Source organism: Acanthopagrus latus, chromosome 4 (genome assembly GCF_904848185.1).
Source record: "Acanthopagrus latus isolate v.2019 chromosome 4, fAcaLat1.1, whole genome shotgun sequence".
Taxonomy (NCBI): Eukaryota; Metazoa; Chordata; class Actinopteri; order Spariformes; family Sparidae; genus Acanthopagrus; species Acanthopagrus latus.
The window spans coordinates 24,899,994-24,920,788 of record NC_051042.1 but is presented as its reverse complement, the minus strand read 5'-3'; the positions used below and the strand labels follow the sequence as shown (position 1 = coordinate 24,920,788).

Here is a 20,795-nt window from a genome sequence, read left to right as displayed (position 1 = left end):
TTGTTGCATCCTGCTCTCAGCCACCAGATAATGGCTCATCAGCTACCCGCAAGTCAGCCTCCCATTTGTTTAGAGTGTAAATATTCAATAATTATTAAGTTCGGCTGTGTTTACCTTGCAGACCAAAGTGACAGAGCAGTCGTCTCCAACATGAAGTGTCAGGAACTCACTGAAATGGGGACCTGTAGTAAATAAAGGCAGCAGAGACAGAAGGCTTGAAAAAAAAAATGTTTGTGGATCTTGTCTGTTTGAGCCTTGTGCATTAGTTACGTTTGAATCTCCTCATGCACCCACCATAGCTGTTCTGTAAATCTCAAGATAGAACCTGTTTTGTCACCCAGCGAGCCATTTGAAATGGTTCCATTTCGAGTTTTGAGGCTTTGACTCCCTACTCTGTTTCTCTTTCCTGTACACTCACTGATTAAATGAATTGTCTCCCAGGCAACATAGTGGTGTGCCGCTCAGGGTCGAGTAAAGCTCATAGAAAGCTTAAAAGTGGATGATTTTTTGTGTTGCTTACCCTCCTTGACTCTGATGTACTCCCTCCTCTGGAAGTCGGCCTCAGCCAGTGCTGCCTTAAAAGCTGTGTGCATATACAGACACACAGAGACAGACAATAATTAAAGGATCAAAGCATTGCCAGTGGTTTCTATAGATATCTTTCAGTGAATTCATCTAGCTAACACGCTTCTATATTGTATCTGTACTCTGACATCAGAGGTGCAGGAAGTCTAAAGTCAAACATCAACAGGCTGGGTGTTCATTTTGACTAAGGTTGCTGCTATAGAGAGAAATCAGACCTCTCTGCTCTTACCATCTCCAATCAGAACCAGGGAGCTCTGTGCTTTGCCGCCTCCATCTGTGATCTGGCAGGTAAATGTGCCCTCATTCTCCTCGGTGAAGTGGTCCATGATGAACTCGATGATACCTGTAGAGACGTCATGACCCATCTTGTTGGGCTGCAGAGAGACAGGGTTGTTTTTTTGTGAAAACAAAAGGTCACAATGCAGTCGAAGCTAGACTCAGTGGAAAATGGATACTTTTTCACCGTAATTATGGTTCAAATTGGGGTTGTACTGCTGGCATTGGTATCAGTGAGTACACAAGTCTGCGCACCCATCCGATACCATGTAATGTGTTTATCAGAAACAGGGCCACGAAACAACCGAGCAGCGACCCATAAACCTGTATGCAACTTAACAGATTTTTTTTACTGCACAATAGTCAATATCCATAAATATCAAGTGACTTGTGTTACTTGTAGCACATTAACAACATAACATCAATACAGGGTTAATAGTATCCAGCACACCATTGGTTGACACTGTGTATTGTTGTAGACTAATCGTTTTGTTGCAAGGTGCAGCAATGAGTGACACCATAATGCATTATAGCAGGCTGTTCAGAACCTTTGAGATGGTTGACATAACTTTACCTGTTGTTGAACATACATTGAATATTCTTTGGAGAATCATTTTAGGTTATGCCAGGTTAAATAAATGGAATTCTAGGTAATTAGAGAAGGAAAGACTCTGGCTAACCCTGCAAGAAAGTTGTTATGTTGAGACCTCTTTGACCAGAATAATTCATTGTTATTCAAGGAGAAAAGAACATGGTGATTACCCAATGATTAATCGGCTGTTTGACTACTGTTAGGGGATAAGTTGATGACCAAAATGCAATAGTCAGGAATCCCCTAGTATAGAGCTTCATGTATATACAGTATACCTTTCTTTAGTCTAGTGACTTTCTCTCCCGATTGGCTGGTGAAATATTGTTATTACATATGTTTTTTACTCTTACATGATACCATGATACCACATATATCTTTAGATAAGTAAATGACAGTTGCCAGCACATGAAATCAATGGTGTGCTGAGCCATCACAGCTGAAAATACATTTTTAAATCAATTAATTGAACTGTGTCCTTGAAATTGAAAGTCAAATCCAATCGTGTCTTCCCTGTATCGGAACACCTCTAGTTTTAATTTTGTAGCAAGGGCTGACAGTTCTTTCACCTTTTTTTTCTAATGTCTCTGTGTCCGTCCATGCCTCAAACTACAGTGTATCTTACATCAGCTCCAGACAGTTCCTTGTTGTTGGCAAAGAATTTGTAGGTGACTTTGGGGGAAATCTCCTCAGCCTGCAGCCAGAACCTCATTCTGCCTCTCTCCAAAATCTTATAGGACAACTCTGTCTTCAGCGGGATAACTATAGGAGAGAAGACGAGAGTTGAACGCTGTGGGTTCAGAAACATAATTGCACTTATTTATTAGTAACTTAACCAAACTATTAGTAAGAGATGGGGGGGGACAAAAGACCAGGGGAAGTGTATTTTGGTTAGACAGGTGATGCAAAAGCAGGTAAGACTTTTTTTGAATCAAATAAAAGAGAGAAATGTGCTCGCAAAAGAAGAAAGAAATCTGAAAGGTTCAAAGCGAGTCAGAACAAAGCAAAATGAAGGCGTGAGAGGGAGAAAGCGGGAAAGAGAGAGAGTGGGTAAGACAGATTAAAGACGCAGCGGAGGGAAAAAACGTGTGCGAAAAGAGAGATTAAAAAGGACAAAGAGAGAGATTATAAGAGATGGAGAGAGTCAGCCAGGGGTACCTACTTGGGTGTCTGATTTCGTAGCTGAGCGCCAGCATCTTTGCTAACTCTGAAACGTGAAGAGACAACTTATTTATTTCATGCAGCCGTGAGCACAAACAACATAATTAAAAAAACATCTTGCACTTTGTACACAGACGTCATTTTTATCTTGATGGGGGCGACTCGAGCTCCAAGTTTGGCGCCAAGTTTGAAGTTGGAGAAGTGAGTGCTGTAATTGTGTTTAATAGATCGAGGCAGATAAATGTGCACTTACAAAGCTGTAGTGAGGACAATACATTATGGCTCAGTGTTCTTTCAAGCCTAGGACCGGACCCAAAGGTCCACTCGGAAACTGCATTACGAGTAAGGACATTCAATTATCAGAGTCTGCCAGACTACCTGTGATACAAGTGAAATATATGAAACCTTGTGTACTAGACATTATTTCTAAGTAAAGCTGAAAAACTGAGGGCCAAATGGGAAGCAATCTGTGTAACGCGCGCTGAATAACATATTATAGCCTAGCAGCGTAGTGTTGCAATAGTGGGAAAAACATTGTGAAACTTTCTGACAGAAAAACCCTTTGCCACAAAGACGTGCTTTAAAAACACACACACTGCCCCGAGCAGGGGGGAGTGTTGTGAGCAACGTGCTTCTGCTAGCATTCATCAGATGTGTAATGAAATTGTTTGTTGCCTGCATGCCCGTGTGATCGTTTTTAGTCACCGTCTCGTTGCTTTCATCTTTATTTCATCCCACACAGTGCCCCGCTTCACTTCTTTCGACACATACTTTCCTTTTATATTTTTGCTTTTGATACTTAACAGCTGTTCAAATTTTTATGATCAAGGCGTGACAGATATTTGCATGCGCAACTTTAACAGATGAAGGAAACGCAGATTCGGTGTTGTTTATTGTAATTTGAAGGATGTAAAGATAATTATGGTCAATTCGTGTCAAAGTATGCCAACAGGAATAAATGATCTGTCAGTCTAGGGTGTAAATAACAAATACAAATGATTGTAGATAGAAGTCCAAGCTTAGTTTCTATACATTTTTTGGCACCAGAGCCAAAGTCATACCTTCAGCAGTGATTGTATGGCTGGATGAGACTCCCTCTGTGTTGGTGACAGAAACAGAGTACGTCCCAAAGTCCTCTTTGTCTGCATTCGTAAAGATCAGCTTAGAACTAGGATGCAGACACAGACAGACAGATACGGGGGTGATGCACATTTAAGATCTCCAAATGCATTCTTTATGGTATCCAGCTGTTTGTGTTTGTGTATCACGTGTACGCATAAATACTGTATTTGCGTGGCTGTGTCTGTGCATATGTGCACGGCTGTGTGTTCTTACGTGCTGCCTTCAGTCTTAATCACAACGCCTTTGGAGAAATCTGTGATTTCTTTATAGTCTTTCTTCCAGATGAACTGAGAGCCCTCGTTTATTTGGCAGGACTCGAATGACATGACAATGTCGCCTGACTTCTCATCCACAGCACAGGACACCTCCTGAGAACCTTGAATACACAAAGAGACGAGGAGTTAGAATTTTCAGACTGGAGGAATATAGTCCTTAGTCTTTTATATTTCAGTGGGTTTTTATTATATTTGTCCGCTCCACTACCCACTTTTATCTTGCCTTCAGCTCTTTGAAAAAGAGCGCATCATTCCAGCTTGGCAAGGCCATGTGTTCATTATGTTGTGTGTTTTCAAAGAGAAATTTGATGATGCCGGGTAGAAAATGGTCAAGATGACACACATTTGGAAACAATCCTGCTGTCAGTGGATAAACGTTACCTGCCACAGCGTTGGCAGTCACGGGGTCAGAGGCCATTGAGGCCATGCCCACTCCTGCAGCGTTGACCGCACGCACTCTGAACAAGTAGCTGGTGCCCACCTCCAGATTCGTTACCTAGGAAGCCAGGAGACAGTCATCAATCAATCATCAATTTGGTATAATTTGCTGGATAAAGTGACAGATTGTGTGTCAGAGTGCCAGGTTAACTTTGTTGTAATGTGTTTCTCCACAACATCAGAAAGTGTTCCAGATGGTCCAGTTTCTGAGAAGAGTTGTGAGCCAGTGACAGCAGCAGTAAATTCTGAGATCCTGCAGCTTCTGCAGCTGGCACATGCAGGATGTAATACCATAAACCAGTATCCAGACCAATTATTCCATTTTAGATTTTTGGTGACAAATTCATTAATCAAATTTTATTACTCTGTACTGTTTTTCAACACATGTTTTATTAGGCCACTAAATTTTTTTGGCATTACAGATTAATCAAAACCATATAATGTTGATTTGTTGAGTGACTTGCCAGCATCCCATATGAGATTAATCGTGTAAAGGATACTTTTCATTCTAAAATCAAACACATCTGCTCAACTTCAAGGCTTTTTTTTCTTTTTTTTTCTTTTTTGTTTAACCCAGTAATTGTGTACTTCATCCACTAGGTGTCAGCCTCACACAGTTTAATGTAAGTGTATCACTGCACTGCACAGAGGGATGAACACCTCACAAATGCAATGTATGTGTCATTTGAAAATTATAGCAAGCAGGTGCCAACAGAAGCTCTTTGCACAGAGTTGAACATGTTATTTATATATGCAACTTACAATATAGCGTGTGCAACAGCATCCTGTTAACAATAATTCATAAATAGATTAAAAAAAAAATGTAATATACTAATCAACCAATTTATGTCAAATTGCACTGGATCCAGATAATAAATGGAAGGAATTCAGATGAGTAATCATACTGGAACATACACCATGTTAAAGATGTTCTCACCTTGTGGAAACGGTGACTGACAGCTGTTTGATTGGCCGTGGTCCACTCAGAAGTGCCCTTCTTAGCGTACTCAACATGATAGCCTGTGATTGGTCCAGAACCAGAGTAGACAGGCTTCTGCCACTCAACCACCACTGAGTCATCTCTCACTTCAGTGAAGGTCAGGTCATAGGCAGGGCCTAAAGGACACGCAGAGTGAGAGGAGACACGTTTTCTATGTGTCGACATTTCAACAGCGACATTCACTTTCTTCCTGCTGATTATCGAGGCTCGTTTGTAGACACTGACTTGCACAGGCCTCGCGTATTTTGGATTCATGTTTTGTTTGTCATAAATTAGTCAGAGGATGGTGTTTACTGACCAGGCTCCGGCATGGTCCAGGCCTCACAGGTGAAGTCAGCTGAATGTTTGGAAGCTGGTCCGAGGCCAGCCAGGTTGGCTGCATACACCTGGAACTGATAGACTGCTCCCTCTGTCAAGCCCTCCACCTGTCAGTTAGATGTTGTCATGGTTACTAACATGCCACTCGTCTTTATTTCAAACAAACTGGGCAAGCACGTTTCCAAGCTCACACAAAACAATAAATAAAAAGCCTGGTTGGATAAAGTATCAGTGCTTGGTGAAAAAGACCCAGATACTTAAGTGCTTGTATTCAATTTATGTAAAAAGAATTAAGTAATAAGGTAACAGCAGACATTATTGTACCTTATAAAGTCTTTCAGTGACTGGTGGGATGTGAATCTCCCTCCACATGGTTGTTCCGCTTCGTCTTTTGTCCACATAGTACTCCTTGATCTTTGATCCTCCCGAGTGAAGAGGTTTCTTCCAGTTCAGCACCATTGAATGTCCATCACAGCTCAGCACCGCGATGTCGTAAGGAGCAGAGGGGTGAGCTAAAAAGGCAATGTTGAATTTTAAGACACAGTCCAAACAGCAAGATCTTAAAAATGTTATCATCATTATCATTATCATCATCAATCAGAATGACCAGAAAATATAATATAATACTGACTGAGGGCAGCCTTAACAGTCAGAGGGGAGGACTCCTGGGATTCATCGCTAAGACCTATCTCATTGATAGCCTGGACACGGAACACGTAGGTTTCTCCTTTGGTCAGACCGCTAACCACAAACCTGCACAAACAAACCCATCAAATGCAAAATCCATCAGTAACCAAAGAATCAAACAAAGAGATATTTCTGCACAATACAGTCAGTTGTTAATGGGTTGAAAAACATACTTGGTGTTCTTGCGGGGTTTGTGATTGGCAGAATCCCAGTCCTTGGACCCCTTCACACACTGATCAATGTAGTAGCCAATCAGATTGTTTGGTTCTTTTGGTGGAGCCCACTGGATGAGTACAGAGGTGTCTGATTCCCTGGTGGCAATCACCTGACCGGGTGCAGATGGCACTCCTGAAGACATTTCATAGACATAGTCGTAAAACACAATAGCAGCTTCAGTGTGGATTCATTCCAGCTGGTGTGGAAAATAGATGTGTGTTACACCGTGAAGACATAAACAGACCTTTGAGCTGCAGGGTCTCAATAGTTGCACTTGGCTCTGATGGCTCACTGTTTCCGTAGATGTTGGCTGACAAAACTCTGAACTTATATTGTTTGCCCTCTGCCAGGTCAAAGACGGCATAACGGGGAGAGCGAATGGGGACCTGAGTGTTAACACGCTGCCATGCACCACTTTCTACCAGGCACTGTGGGGCGAGAGAGAGAGACAGAGACAGAGAGAGAGAGAGAGAGAGAGAGAGAGAGAGAGAGAGCACTGTAGCCTCGATTGTCACAAGAGAAGTTTGCTTCATATCAGTCTCTTGGTTTTATTAACAATTCAGTTATGTCAGTTTTGGGCTTGTTCTAACATAAAAGTTAATTTTTCGAAAAGAAAGTCAGATTGTTGGACCGAATGTAGCGTAGCATAGCACTACATTTTAGAGGCAAACGTACTTTTTACTCCACTACACTTACCTGATACATTTAGAGAAAAAAAAAATCTGAAAAATACAGAATATTGGATCAAATAATTAGCAAGTTTGACATGAGTCGACGATAATCGGTGGATCCATAGTAAACAGTACAGACAAACATGTAAATACATGTATTTACTTTACTTTACTCTCACATGCATTCGTACACTGATAAGGTATACGTTCAAGTAGTGTATACAGTGTAGTACACAAAGCAGCACTGGTGAAAGTACAACATCCTTTGTTACCTTTTCTATGAAGTACCACATGGGAGCCTTGCTGGAATATGCTGGGGCTTTCCAGCTCAGAACAACATATGTCCTGTCTATTTCTGAGACACTGATTCCTGATGGAGCACCTGGAGGCTTTCCCTCAGCTGCACAGAAACACACACACACATAAATGATCAAGTGTATATTAACACTTCAACTGCAAGACATCCACCATCGTTAGCTGGCTGTACATTAATGCACTGGAAGGATGTCATAGATGGATATGGAAAAATCTCACCTTCCACTTCATCATGGTAAGACACAACGTCAAGTTTTCCTCCAAGTTTTTTGGCTGCAGGAAGATAAAGTCAACATGATCACCAATCTGCTTTATGTTGCCGCAACTGGAAAAATTGTTTTGCTAGAGATCGGTTTACATTCTGTGGTTCTGTGTCGAATAGCACACCTGCAAATCATACTGCTCATCATCACATTATCTAATCAATGTGTGTTGAATTTTGATCAATGGTCACAGGACGACCAGTAGTTTCATTAACTGCTCTGACCAAGAAAAGGCCCGCCATTCAAATTATAATTCTATAATCTATAAATAAATTCAATTAGTTATTTAGATTCCATCCAATTCCATCAAACATACCAAAGGAGCAGTAACTTCAGAGACTACAGGACACATTTCCTCAAGTCTTTAAATTATGTAATACAAAAGGCAGAGATGACATTTCTCTGCACTAATTCAGCTAAACCCACCGTGGAGCTTCTCAAACTCAGTGGGGTCCAGCGCAGCGATGGGATCAGACATGCGGCATGGTTTGCTGATTCCTTGCGAGTTGACTGCTCTGACTCTGAAGTAGTAGGAGTGTCCTTCAAACAGCCCAGACACTGGGTATTTACAAATTTTAATGGGGTGATCATTGCATTGGGTCCAGTTTTCAGTTCCAACTTCACATCTACAAGATGAACGGCAAAACAGACAGGATGTGGTGTCAGGGAAGGGTACATGGTTGTTGATTATCTCGACTGGTATCATGTTGTTAAAGCCTCAGCCTAAATCAGAACAATATACAAGGGGCCAGTGTCATTATTTCATCACAAGTTGTTACAGCAAATTTAATTATTGACAAGAGTTCTGATGTATTGGAGGTTCAATCTGCAGAGGAGATTTTCACAAGGCTGGGCCATAAAAGTTGGTGCAGCTCGATTACAGCAATTAATCTACCTGACAGCACAAGAATAATGGAGGGACACGGGCAGTAATATAGATGAAATTATTATAGTCATCAGTATCGGGCTGTGTATTAGAATAGAGTGGATTGTCCATCGTAAAAGTAACAGGTGCATCAACAAAATGTTCACAGTGTTCACTTTTGTCATTTATGGCGCACGGCAAAAACATAAGAAAAGAAGTTGCATTAAAAGAAATATAGAAGCAGTGACTGCCTGCAGAAGATACTTTAGGTTGTGCTATACAGAAAGGGTCAATAATAAGATGAACTGAGTAAAGTACACCAGCAAGTACTTTAGAATATGTCAGTATAGAGTCAAAGGAAGGACACCTAAAATGCAAAAAAGAAAAAATACAAAAAAATACAAAACCAAACAAACTCTATGTGAGGACTTACAGTTTGATTTTATGTTGGTCAGTTTAGTTATTTATGGTGTTTATATCAGTAACTCCTACTTGTCCACAAAGTATCCCAGGATTGGTCCCTCTGTGGTGGTATTTGGGGGCTTCCATGATACAATGACATAATCTCTATTGGCATCGTGGATCTTGATGTCCATAGGAGCACCGGGTGCCTTTGGGACTGGGGGAGGACCATCTACACAGGAAGTGACACAGTGACATGTTAGAAAATATAAGTAGGTAATAATCAAGTAACTGGCGTATCAGAGTCTTGGTCGGTTTAGACATTTTTTGGGTTATTTTGCTAACATAAGAAAATATCCAAAATACATATTTTGTAAATTGGTGAATACTTTATAATATCACCTCATCTGCGTATTTGAACATAACATATCAGAAAACATGTCGAACAAAAATAGTTGTCCTCATGTATGTTACAGGGTGTTACCTACAAGTCCAAAAATGTTCACCTGATGAGTTATTTTTGTCTTAAGATTTATATATTTCTCAAAATGAGTTTTTTTTTTTTCTTGTACCCTGAGTAATCTGAATTTCATTAGCACTTACATACAGTACACCAAACTCTCCAGTCTTGTTCCTGTCTATAGTCTGAGGGACTGTAACTCTAACAATCCGGCACATCACCTGCGACAGAGACAAAAGCACTGTGTTCTGCAGTGCCTCCTTTAGTGACCATGCGTAGTGTGTAGAGGCCTTCATCGTCTTTGAAGAGGGTGGGGATAGTCAAGGTGGTGACTCCTCTGCCTGTGTCGATCTTCACCCATTTGGAGTCGAACAGACGCTCATCTGGAAAAAGAGACAGGATCCTGAATTCATTCCAGTCCAACAAACCTCCACTGTAAACTGCTGAAGCAATATATTTCTATAAATTATACATGATTTGATTTTCTTTTACACCCCATGGCACCTTTGTGTAATGTATACACACACTCAGCAAATTAAACTACTCATGAACTGGTGTCATATCGCTAGAGTCTATTCATCTACTTTCACTATAAGTAATTAGCAATAAAAATAGTGTCTGTAACATATTCATATTTTTTTCCACCACTGTGCCTCTGGCTACATGTAGGCTGGATTGGGTCTGGCAGTTGCCACGGCAGGGAGTATTTATTACCAGCAATTACAGTGTAATTACTTAGTCATATAATGCTACTTCATAACAATTACCATCTCTGTACCACTGTGCCTCAGGCTGTAGGTTGGCCAGGTTGGGTTCCAGGGTCATGGTAGCAGTCAGACTGGCAGATCCTCCCTCTGAAGCAAACACCGGCCCAAACTTCTCCAGGAAAGTGATGTTGATTTTGGTGTAATGGATCTTAGGAAGCATAGCAGCTGAGAGAACGGGATAAAGGATGAAAAAAAAAAAAACGAATGAGAGGAATGACCTGTTATATCCTGGATGTGGAACTGATGGTGTTGTTTCTGGACATTTTTTCTATGACGCTCACCTGTGAAAGGCAGCCATGCATAGGGACAGGACTCATCCTCCTGCCTGAACCCTACACGATTAAAAAACATACAGAAAGATAACCATTATTATCAGCAGCCATTTGTATTTGAACAGGGATAAGTGAATGTACAGTAACTTATAGTCCAAATTTTGATTTGTCAAGACTTCCACAGTGCAAGCCAGAATTCAAATCTGGGTTGAATGCTCTCATACGCACCAGCTTGTCCTGGTGTGACTGTTTGATTAAAAACTATGCTACAACATCACATACAAGACCACCGGACAGAGGGACTTACTCTTGACCACGATGGAGGCCTGACAAGAGACCTGTCCATGGCTGTTACCAGCCATAGCAATGTACTGGGCAGTATCATCAGTTGTGCATCTATAAAAACACAATGAAACAGTTTATTCCTTTAATCACATACTCATATACTATTATTGTATTAGCCAAAAGCTATCTTAAAACAGCTTTCAGACGTGTAAATGAAACCAGTGAGTCTTTGGTTATGTTTACAGTCACCTATAAAACAGGGGAAATGTGCCATATACCAGCTGTACCGTGTATCCACAAGGATCGGATCCACTGAAGTAATCATTTACAAGGTATATAAAACCAATGCGCCACATAAGCACTCATTCCCCACATGATCACATCTTGCTGCGAGAGAAAAACAGGAGCTAGTTTAGACAGATTAAATAATGTTCTGACAAGAGTTGGCTTTAGACATAATACTGTGAGAGAGTGCTTTAAAGTCGTAATGTACCCTTTGTGAATAGATGATAGTTCTTTTCAGTCAGAACAAGTTAAATATCCAGGGAACTTTCACAAGAAATATTATTTTACAACCAAATCTGCAGCAGAAAAATACGTGGAGTGATCAACATGATGCATCACATTCTGTTTCTCTTGTGATTGTCATGCTTCCCCTGACTTATATTTACATGAGATGTTGCTGCTTTTGTTGCCACTAGAGCCATACGGCCACACATGTTTGACAACCTGAAAAGAAAGCTCCAAGCAAACAAGCTGCAAAAGCTTCTGATCAAGACAAATCTGTCGTCAGATGGTGCAAGCCAAGAAAACTCAATTACGGGCTAAGGTGTATGTTGGAGAGATATCAAGAGAAACGCTTTAAGGCAGATGAGGGCTTCGTGACTTAAAGACTAACATCAACCTCTGAGTTTAACCTCTTACTTGTTTCATTCACTCTTTATCCCTCAGTCTGTTCGTCTCTGTATCACTCTCTCGCCCTGACACTCTTCTCACCGACTTTACAGAAACCTCGAGTTACAGCAGTATCATCTAACATGGGAATTTCAGCCCATGCAGAATGCAGGGAGCTGAGGGAGAGCAGCAAATGTTTTTTTGGGGGATCATAATAGCATTCAGTAAATCCTTCAAATGCACAGAATTGTTTGCACTGCTTCAAATGTGTGTGTGTGTGTGTGTGTGTGTGTGTGTGTGTGTGTGTGGTTGGGGGGGGGGTGGTCTACATGAATACCACGGTGTAAGGATCAAGGATTGAGAGGTTGGTAGGGATTCTGCATTTCATCTGTCTGTCATGAGCCTGGCTTAAAATTATGACAGGCTGCTGGTAATTTGCAATTCAAAAGAGATTTTTTCCTCTACGGTCTTCCAGTCTATTTTTAAAACTTGTATACTATCCCAAGCCCTTCATGGAAGCTGTCTTTTCGACCATTCGGCTTTTTTTTTTTCCCTACGGAAAACACACATCCGTCTGTGTAAATGGTGATCTATGTCAAGTGACTGAGTTTAAGTTCACTCAGAAAGCTGGTGGGACTATTACGGAGTAATGGCCATTGGCTGATCTGTGTGTATGTAACAGACAGAAGGAGCTAAAGGGGACTGGATCCGAGGGGAGAGTGATGACTTAAAGAATCCTGGAGTATCACGTAGCACTGAGGTCAGCAGTCGAACAGCTGAGCTTCCTAAGACTGGAGGGAGAGCGGTAGATGCCCCCCTCCCCTCCCCCCATATCTGCACTCAAACAGCCTCCCCACACAGTCAGTCGGCTGACTCTGACGTTATTACTCCACTGTGGATCTGTGTGGCGACCCTGATGAGACTCTGGAGGCAGATTATCTGATGGTTCAAGAGGTAGTCTTGGGATAGATGATTAGCCAGTCAGTGGCCTGAGTGGGCAAGAGTCATGAATCACAAACCCAATAAAAGGACAATTAATTGTATCCTTAAAGCCTAACGAGCACGTTGAATATATTTCTCAACATATCAGCCGCTTGGAAAACCAGTTTTACATATTTAGACACCTACATTGTTCACATCAGCTTGTAGCCTTTTTATTCTCTTTAACTGTTACATTGCTACTGTTATAGTACAGTGCACTGTACTGTTTCGTGTAGGCTTCTGCATACATAGAAAAAAGCAAGATGCAATTAGGGGTTACTTTAGTCATTTATTCTGGCACCCTAAAAGATAACTTGATGTTAAATCACTTCTATGTGCTGAACTTTTAAATATCACGGATCTAGACCTAGAATTTGCATAATGGATCTTAACATCATCTCATCTGACATTGTTCTGCCTGTTGAACATCCTCCATGTTTTAAACTCTATATCTGCATTTTATAAGACAGGTGTTTTGTTTAATAGTAAGAAGACATATAACTGTTTTTTTTTTTTACAAGCAGGTTCACTCTAAAACTGTGACAAATAAACTGACCTTTATGCGTAAGTTTGGTGGCGTTCCCTTCTAATATGAAAACCAGCTTATCGAGTAGTGAAACTCATACACAATCATTGTAAAGTCTGTGTTCTCTGACCAGCCTTACCTTGGGATCTCCAGAGAGTGGATTCCACCTTTGGATTCAACCACGTACTTTCCAGAGGACACATTCAGGATCACATCGTCTTTATACCTAAAACATATGAACATTACAGCTCACAAGCATCAAGACTTTTGGAACCTGACTATATAACATTGTTGGCTGAAAAATGTGTTTACACCACTACTAACATCTGATATCATATTATTTTCATATCTTTAAGAAAGACAAGAGGGAGAGATGATAGGCAAATCTATCATAAAGTATTAAACAGCTTTTAATTGATACATTCAGTCAGTTTTAGTATTGGATGTCAATTAGTCCTCCCTTACCATTTAACAATAGGCTGAGGGAAGCCATCAACAGTGCAGATGAGTTTGACCGGAGTATTTTCATACACGGTGTGGGATCTGAGTCTTGCTAGGAACTTTGGTCCCCTGATCATCGGCCCCTCACGCACATATTTGTCCAGCATCTTCGCCTTCAACTAGATGGGGGAAACAGGAATTCAGGAAACAGTAAATAATTAAAAATGAATGATATTCCCTTCTCTCTCCCACAAGTCTCTGTATTACCTGTTTGCCCTATTACCATAGCACATTATAACAACTGCCATGGACATTTACATTTAAAAAGGTCAACAGTAAATGACAAACACCATAAAACATGATATTCATCCAACGTTTAGTCTTGATGGATAGACAAACGTGTGGATGGACAAACTTCACAGATTCTTACCATTTCCTCGATGTGCATGCGTGTTTTGTGCTCATATCTTTCCTCCATCACCTCAGAGCTGAAGACAAAAACTGAGTCAGTTCAGCGGCTTCAGGAAAACGAGGTTTTCAAAAGGCCGAGAATTGAGCAAATTACACTCAATTTTTATATCATTACAATTGTATGTATTAGTATATGTGATTTTGGAACATGTACCTGCTAATACGCAGATGACTGTAAATGTGATATTAGCCTCATTTAAGGATAATTTCAAGAATAATAACATTTACAGTAAGTAGCAGTGGTTTCGAAACAACAGAAACTGAAAAGTTAAAAATAAGATTATCATTCACAGCCTTAGTTCTATGAGCAAAGGCAGAGGCTGCTAGCAAGCGCTGCAGGCCAGCCCATTTTTCTCTGCTGAGCAGCAAACTGAAATGTGACATCATCAGTAAAGTCAATCAGGACTGATCCACCAATCCCTCCTAGAACTTGCTGGAACACAGGCTATTGTAGCCCAACCAGGCATCCATGACAAGCTGAGAGGTCATTTCTGTGCTACGTGCAGTAGTTATTTGGTTGTACATTTTCTCACAGGTATTAGGACAGGCATTCAGAACATAAGGAAGTAGAGCCCCATGCTTTAATCAGAGCTGGGGCAGATCCGATATCAGTATCACCTGCCAATACTGACGCAATTCACTCCATCAGATACCTGATGTCACCACTTCACGTACTGAATCCAGATTCTACACGTTTGATGTTTTTATTAATTAGAAATATGTAGTAGTGATATTTTGAGCTCATAGAATTGTTGTAAAACGGTATTGCTAATTTATTATCAATAAAACAGTTCTACAAATATAACCAGTAGTTTCCACCTTTCTTTCTGTCTCAGTTGGACACACAGGTGGAGCTCGCACTTGATCATGAACTCATTACTGTTACATGACAGTGACTGAGTCTACAACTTGCTCAACATGTCTTCAGTTTGGAGATATTGCCGTCGTGAAACACAGAGAAGCATCAGGCAGATATCTAACTCCTGGTGTCAAAGTCAGATCAGAACAGTGAAAGGTGGGTCTATCTGTCTCTAAGTGGGCTCACATGGTTGACATTAGAGAGGCCTGAGTACCACACAGAGAGGCTTCTGTTCAACGACACATTGCAGGATTTCACCTTACTGTTCAACATCTGTGTTTCTGACATGGTCGTCTGAGCTCTTGCCCTCTGGAAGATTTGCACTGCAGAGGGCATTGTTGTGTCTGAGACAACTGTTGCGTCCATTTTTGTCATGAACTATCATGACCGACAAGGATTAATCACAACAGCCACCCTGTTTTTTAACTGCCATACACAATATCTTTGCGTGAAATCCATGAGCCAAATTCCATATTCAGCAGACTGTATGCCACTAAAGGTCCAACCCATTAGAGGCTGCCTCAGAACTGGCAACAGGCCTGTCCCCTGAGCGCTGAAGACTGCCAGCAGCAGAGATGCAGCCAGCAGTTGGAGGCTCTGAGTCTTTCATCACTGTAGTCCAGAAAGCCATCAGGCCTGAATTGTTCCACCGCTGCCACTGGAAAATCGAAGGGAGTGTCCTGCCGTCCAGTGAGTTGGAGCCATACTGAAAATCTGGCGGTGACAGATGAAGCAGTTGGTGTAGAGACCACTGCGATGACACTGAAGCAGGAGGGGGGCCACGTTGCATATTGAGGGAGGATGATGAGACCATCCTCGACCAAACACTGCCTTGGGACGACCATTTACAAAGCCTGTGGGATCTGTGGGTACTTGTTGAAATAAGTAATGTGGACATTTCAGTGTGCTGCTCTTCAGATTCTCTAGCGCGTTTAAAGCTGTGGAAAAGCACAGACTACATGTGCCTTGTCACCTGGACGACTTGGAAATATCATACACAGTTGTTTAAATGTGCCCTGAGATGTATTGCTGCACGCTAAGCATAGTTTAGTTGTACATGATCTGCGAATCAGTCAGTTTGTGGAGGGTGAATTATACAGACAAGCTTCATACTTACCTACTTTGAAATAGAAAAGAAGAAAATTGTTCGGGTAAATAAGCTCTATATGAGTAGAAACACTACTACTACTACATGAGTAAAAAGAGTTCAACGCCTTGTTAAAATGGTGCGCTGGTTAGCAGCTTATTAGCAAAAAAAAGAGAGGCGTGAACAAATAATCAGCAGCAAGAATAAGGTTTATAAGTGGTGATTAAAGACATGAGACACAGCAGCAAGAACAAGAACACCTTGGTGGTACACACACACATCAAAAAACACACAGATAAACACTAACTGCCGTGAAACGTGACAGAAAATCTATTAGCGAATGGTGTTAGACTGTTGATGTCTGTTTTATACAGGTAAAATGTGATCGAAACATAGCATTTTCTATTTTTCTACATAGTACACATTGCCAGAGAGGGTTGTGTTGAAATTGAGTTATTCATCAAGAAAAATCTTTTGTGTTTTATTTTAGGAAAAAGGGAGCAGTGTCAGACTCTTCCTGCTTGAAGGTTTGGACAGCCTCTCATAAGCATTACAAAAATACCAAAATTGAAATTCAAATCCAGAGCAGTTTTTCTGAACCTGCTCACTGGTGCGTGGTGTCAGTTTGTGAGACCCCCCATTAAAACTGTGCACTTGACTTGCTCGCACTTCTGTGCATGGCAGACAGGTTTCAGTGTTTTAACAGAGCACAGTGGGGGCGAAAGGAAGTCGTGTGCTACCATGGGTCTGAAGTTGCATTAGGCTTGATATAGCCACTGATGATTAATCTAAAGAAAAGCTTCGTTCAGCCCTGATATTTCGAAGATGCTTGTTACAACTATTTTAAAGTTGAGCATGGAGTTAGTTTGGTCTTGGTGTTAGCTTGATGTTAAACAGGTTAGCTTTTCTATTTGACACTAATGTGGGTTTTTAATTTGTAGGTTTAGCAATGAAAAAGCTCACTACTGTTACAATATTATCGCCAGGTTAATGCTTTAGTTCTAAGTATGTACATTAGCATTAGCCTGTTATATGTAGCATATACCTGCTGTATTCTTTAACCACATATTGGCTCTGTTTGTGGTGGTACTCGTGGTTGTAATCTCCACGTTTGATCCACGCTGACATGTTGACACTGTAGATACTGACCTGTTGGACCAGCAACACACACATACACACAGGCTGACATGGTAACAAAGTAGAGTCTTGCTTAAAAGTCAGACCAGCAACACAGTGACAACAACATACACAAACAGTTGGAGATAACAACACTCAAGGATTACACTCAAGTGACCTTAGGAATTAGATGTCGTTTTCAGGAGGAGCGTTTTGGGCTTTTAAGAGCAAAGTTGTTCTCTTTAAAATGACTCGGGCCTTTGTTACAGTGTGCAGTAAGTATAACTGGCTTTATATTTGTGTTGACAACCTCGCCCCGCCATAAAAAAACAAAAGCCCTCCTGGAATTTGGACACATGGAAACCCTGTCACGCGTCCAGACACACATACACACCAACACAACAGTCGACTATAGGAATGACAAGGTGACACCTTATTGATTTAAAGACACCACCAACACAGACACACATGTACACATATATAAATAAAAGGCATGTGAACAGCGGCTGCCAGTGCAGCTGCACCACAGGCTGTCCATCAATTTGACTGAATACATCACGAAAGGACAGTTTGAGCTCTGCAAAATACAGCAACATAATGTGAGTAAAAGACTGATGATATTATCACTGGTACAAAAAAGAGAGAGAAAAAAAATAAATTCACACATTTATCACTGTTTCCTCAAATGTACTGTCAGATACATTTGGCTCTTAGCTATATTGTGTAAAGAAAACTGAACCCCTGAGTAACTTAAAAAAGCTTTCTGTGGTATTTCTAACCTATCAAAATGCATCTTCTTTGTTTCAAGGATGTTAAATGCACAGACTTTAGTTGTACCAAATACAGTCAAGTACAGGTGCATCGTCAGAATGTTCGAATCTCAGATAAGTGGTCTGTGCCCATAATTTAACAGCAACGCATTTATTAAATAAAAAAACGAAATCAAAGTGTTTTATTTCATGTTAATGATGGCCTTTTCAAAGTATTTTTAGCTGTGTGTCTGAAATAGATACAGTTTACAGTTGACACACCGACTCAAGAGCGTAACTTTGTCTTGCATCATGCACACACAGCAGCGTTGGAACATAATTGCCTTACATCACCCAAGTCCTCGGAGACCAGAATAAGGTCAGCTGAAACGCAAGATGACTGTCTACCCATCTTCAAAAGACGCTGTTTCCAGATCTGAATCACTCACCCCAGCGTCAGGGTCACACAACTCACTTTTAATGCCCCAAAACTGGCAATCAATCAATACCCCTGAAGTCAATGATGTTGAATTCCACATAGTTAAACAGAAAAGTCCCAAAAGATTCGTCACCTTCACTCAGGGATCAGTCTACCAGCATGTCCGACAGTGCCACAAATAGGGCTGCAGCCAAACATTCAAGCTAAACCATTTATTTGATTATAAAAATAGTTGGCAGTTAAAATGATAAGCAGCAACTAATCGATTTATCTGTGCAGCTCTAGTCATGGAGCTGTACCACCAAAAGCACTGGTGTCCCAACTGTTCCTTGTGAATGGGTGCAGTTTATTTATAGAGCAGTGCACATGTTGAAAAATCAAAGTAACAGACATTCCTCAGAAAATAAGCATTAACTCAAACTGCTCTCAGGCAATTGCTCATTGCAGACAGGTCATATTCTAGTCCCATCAGTCCTACAGCCCAGTGGCTGTGCTCAGGCTCTGTCAGCCTGGCCAATACTGTAACAGCACAAATGCCTGCCAAGTGACATCTGAGCCTCTCTGTCCGTAACAGTAGACCTGTAAAACTCTCAGCCATAACCGTACAAAGCTCTGAAATGTTGCAGCTCGACCATAAACATTTGCCATTGAGATGAAAAAAAACCCCACTTGCCGTGATAACTAGTGGGAAAGACAATACAACGAATGATAATGGCTCATTTGCACTGAGCATTTCTCCATTTAAAATTCAGTCAACACATTTTGAGTCCCAGAACTGCACACCAGCAATTTGTCCAGCAACGGTCCTGACCAAATCTGACAGTCCAGTGGGAGTCCATTTAACCAATTACAATATTACGATGATAAACACACAGAACAACAGGCTGTCTATCAGTTGTGTCCCAAACGAGGCATTTATGTCCATTAATCCTCCAGGCAATGCTTAACTCATTTGTTTCAATTGCGGCACATCCTTCATAATTCATACACACTACCATTCATCACTGTTAGGTATTATCAGCTCTGGTTAAGGTGGCCCTGCCCTAATCTGCTCTCTGTATCTCCATCCCACTGATCCTCACCTGCCACACTCGCATTGAAAACAAAAGTAGATAGACAAGCTGAGGAAACAGAGGCGATGGGACAGCGAAAAGAATAAAATTGCATTTTTTCTTACCCCTTGAGATTCCCTTTGCTGCGACTTCGGTTGTCAGCCTGAATCCACAGGGAGTCAGCCTAGACCAAGTACCAGGCCAACAAAACCACCACACTTCTCCAACCGACCCCCACCTGCCGCTCCCTGAGGCCTTATAAGGAGAGAGAGCTTCCTATATATAACCATCATCCTTCAAGACTCGGGGCCACTACAACCAGGCAACTATTTGATTAACAGAGTTGGCACATTACAGTTTTTAGTGCAATTTAGTGCAGTTAGTGTTTTCTGTCTTGTTATCTCAGCAACTGGTGCAAACAACCAGTTATTACCAGCAGATGTGGACAATGCACACAATCTGGGCATGGTGATGTCAATGGGGGGGGGGGTCACACTTTTACAAGAAGCATTTTTAGTTCTCTACAAAATAGGTGGCAGTATGGTCGAAGGACTGTGTTGCAAAAAGGCCGGTCACTTGTATTTTGTCCACACACCTGGCCACACTACTGGTGAGGTGAAGTCCTTCTCTAAGAGCTTTCTCCATATGCACTCAGAAACATCTTGAGACACTAAGTCGCATGCTGAACTTTGGCCACGGCCTATTTATAAGACTAGCTACGGTTACAGCTCGACTATTCCTGACACAGTGGAGAGAAGCTGTAAAACACATTTCACATCTGAGGCAAAATCATATGATGGGACAACATGAAGTTACATTTGAGGAGAGGAAAAAGAGAGAGAGAGAGAGTTGTAGGCAGGGTGGAGGCTCAGGGTGGAGTGTGTGATGTGTGAGTGTAGACAGAAGAGTGTCAAAGAAAGCAACCAACAAGGCAACAAAAAAGGAGAAGTGGCAGAGAATTTATTTAAAGCTAAAATGTGTAGCTGCCCAAATTTTATTCAGACTTCGTAAAAAAACATTTGGCTTTTTCTAGTTGATGCACCATCATATGTCAAATTCATAAAGTGGAGGTATGTTTGAATGGTGATCAACACTGGCTAAGAGAGCTGAGGTGCTTTTGGAAGCAACAGTGATGTTGTCATGGATTTTTATTCCATCACATTAAAGCTGCAAGAGATGTTCATGTTTTTTAGGTTCTGGTGGCCCCTGGGGA

General features: G+C 41.2%; 1 protein-coding gene and 1 long non-coding RNA gene across 4 annotated transcripts in view; one reads left to right on the top strand and one right to left on the bottom strand.

Annotated features, from left to right (window-relative positions):
* LOC119018837 overlaps window positions 1–10,564 on the top strand; it is a 29,109-nt gene extending 18,545 nt beyond the window's left edge. Inside the window, exon 3 of the long non-coding RNA XR_005074872.1 lies at window positions 10,435–10,564. This is a non-coding gene — a long non-coding RNA (uncharacterized LOC119018837). The remainder of the gene's footprint in view (window positions 1–10,434) is intronic.
* myom2b (myomesin 2b) overlaps window positions 1–19,796 on the bottom strand; it is a 31,521-nt gene extending 11,725 nt beyond the window's left edge. The window contains exons 1-27 of one of the 3 annotated variants that reach the window (XM_037096839.1): window positions 19,708–19,796; window positions 17,272–17,375; window positions 14,240–14,297; window positions 13,834–13,988; window positions 13,508–13,594; window positions 10,990–11,078; window positions 10,692–10,742; window positions 10,411–10,575; window positions 9,865–10,026; window positions 9,274–9,415; window positions 8,343–8,542; window positions 7,873–7,926; window positions 7,611–7,738; window positions 6,912–7,095; window positions 6,625–6,799; window positions 6,396–6,517; window positions 6,089–6,276; window positions 5,745–5,871; window positions 5,384–5,562; window positions 4,390–4,504; window positions 3,947–4,109; window positions 3,673–3,779; window positions 2,613–2,657; window positions 2,076–2,212; window positions 815–959; window positions 521–583; window positions 115–182 (exon numbers count right to left, since the gene is read on the bottom strand). In XM_037096839.1, coding sequence (XP_036952734.1) covers window positions 115–182; window positions 521–583; window positions 815–959; window positions 2,076–2,212; window positions 2,613–2,657; window positions 3,673–3,779; window positions 3,947–4,109; window positions 4,390–4,504; window positions 5,384–5,562; window positions 5,745–5,871; window positions 6,089–6,276; window positions 6,396–6,517; window positions 6,625–6,799; window positions 6,912–7,095; window positions 7,611–7,738; window positions 7,873–7,926; window positions 8,343–8,542; window positions 9,274–9,415; window positions 9,865–10,026; window positions 10,411–10,575; window positions 10,692–10,742; window positions 10,990–11,078; window positions 13,508–13,594; window positions 13,834–13,988; window positions 14,240–14,297; window positions 17,272–17,354 — 3,192 coding nt within the window. In that variant the 5' untranslated portion in view covers window positions 17,355–17,375; window positions 19,708–19,796. Of the gene's footprint in view, window positions 1–114; window positions 183–520; window positions 584–814; window positions 960–2,075; window positions 2,213–2,612; window positions 2,658–3,672; window positions 3,780–3,946; window positions 4,110–4,389; window positions 4,505–5,383; window positions 5,563–5,744; window positions 5,872–6,088; window positions 6,277–6,395; window positions 6,518–6,624; window positions 6,800–6,911; window positions 7,096–7,610; window positions 7,739–7,872; window positions 7,927–8,342; window positions 8,543–9,273; window positions 9,416–9,864; window positions 10,027–10,410; window positions 10,576–10,691; window positions 10,743–10,989; window positions 11,079–13,507; window positions 13,595–13,833; window positions 13,989–14,239; window positions 14,298–17,271; window positions 17,376–19,707 lie in introns of those variants that run through there. The other 2 variants (XM_037096840.1, XM_037096841.1) reach the window with 2 other exon arrangements.
* Between the last annotated feature and the right edge of the window lie 999 nt (window positions 19,797–20,795).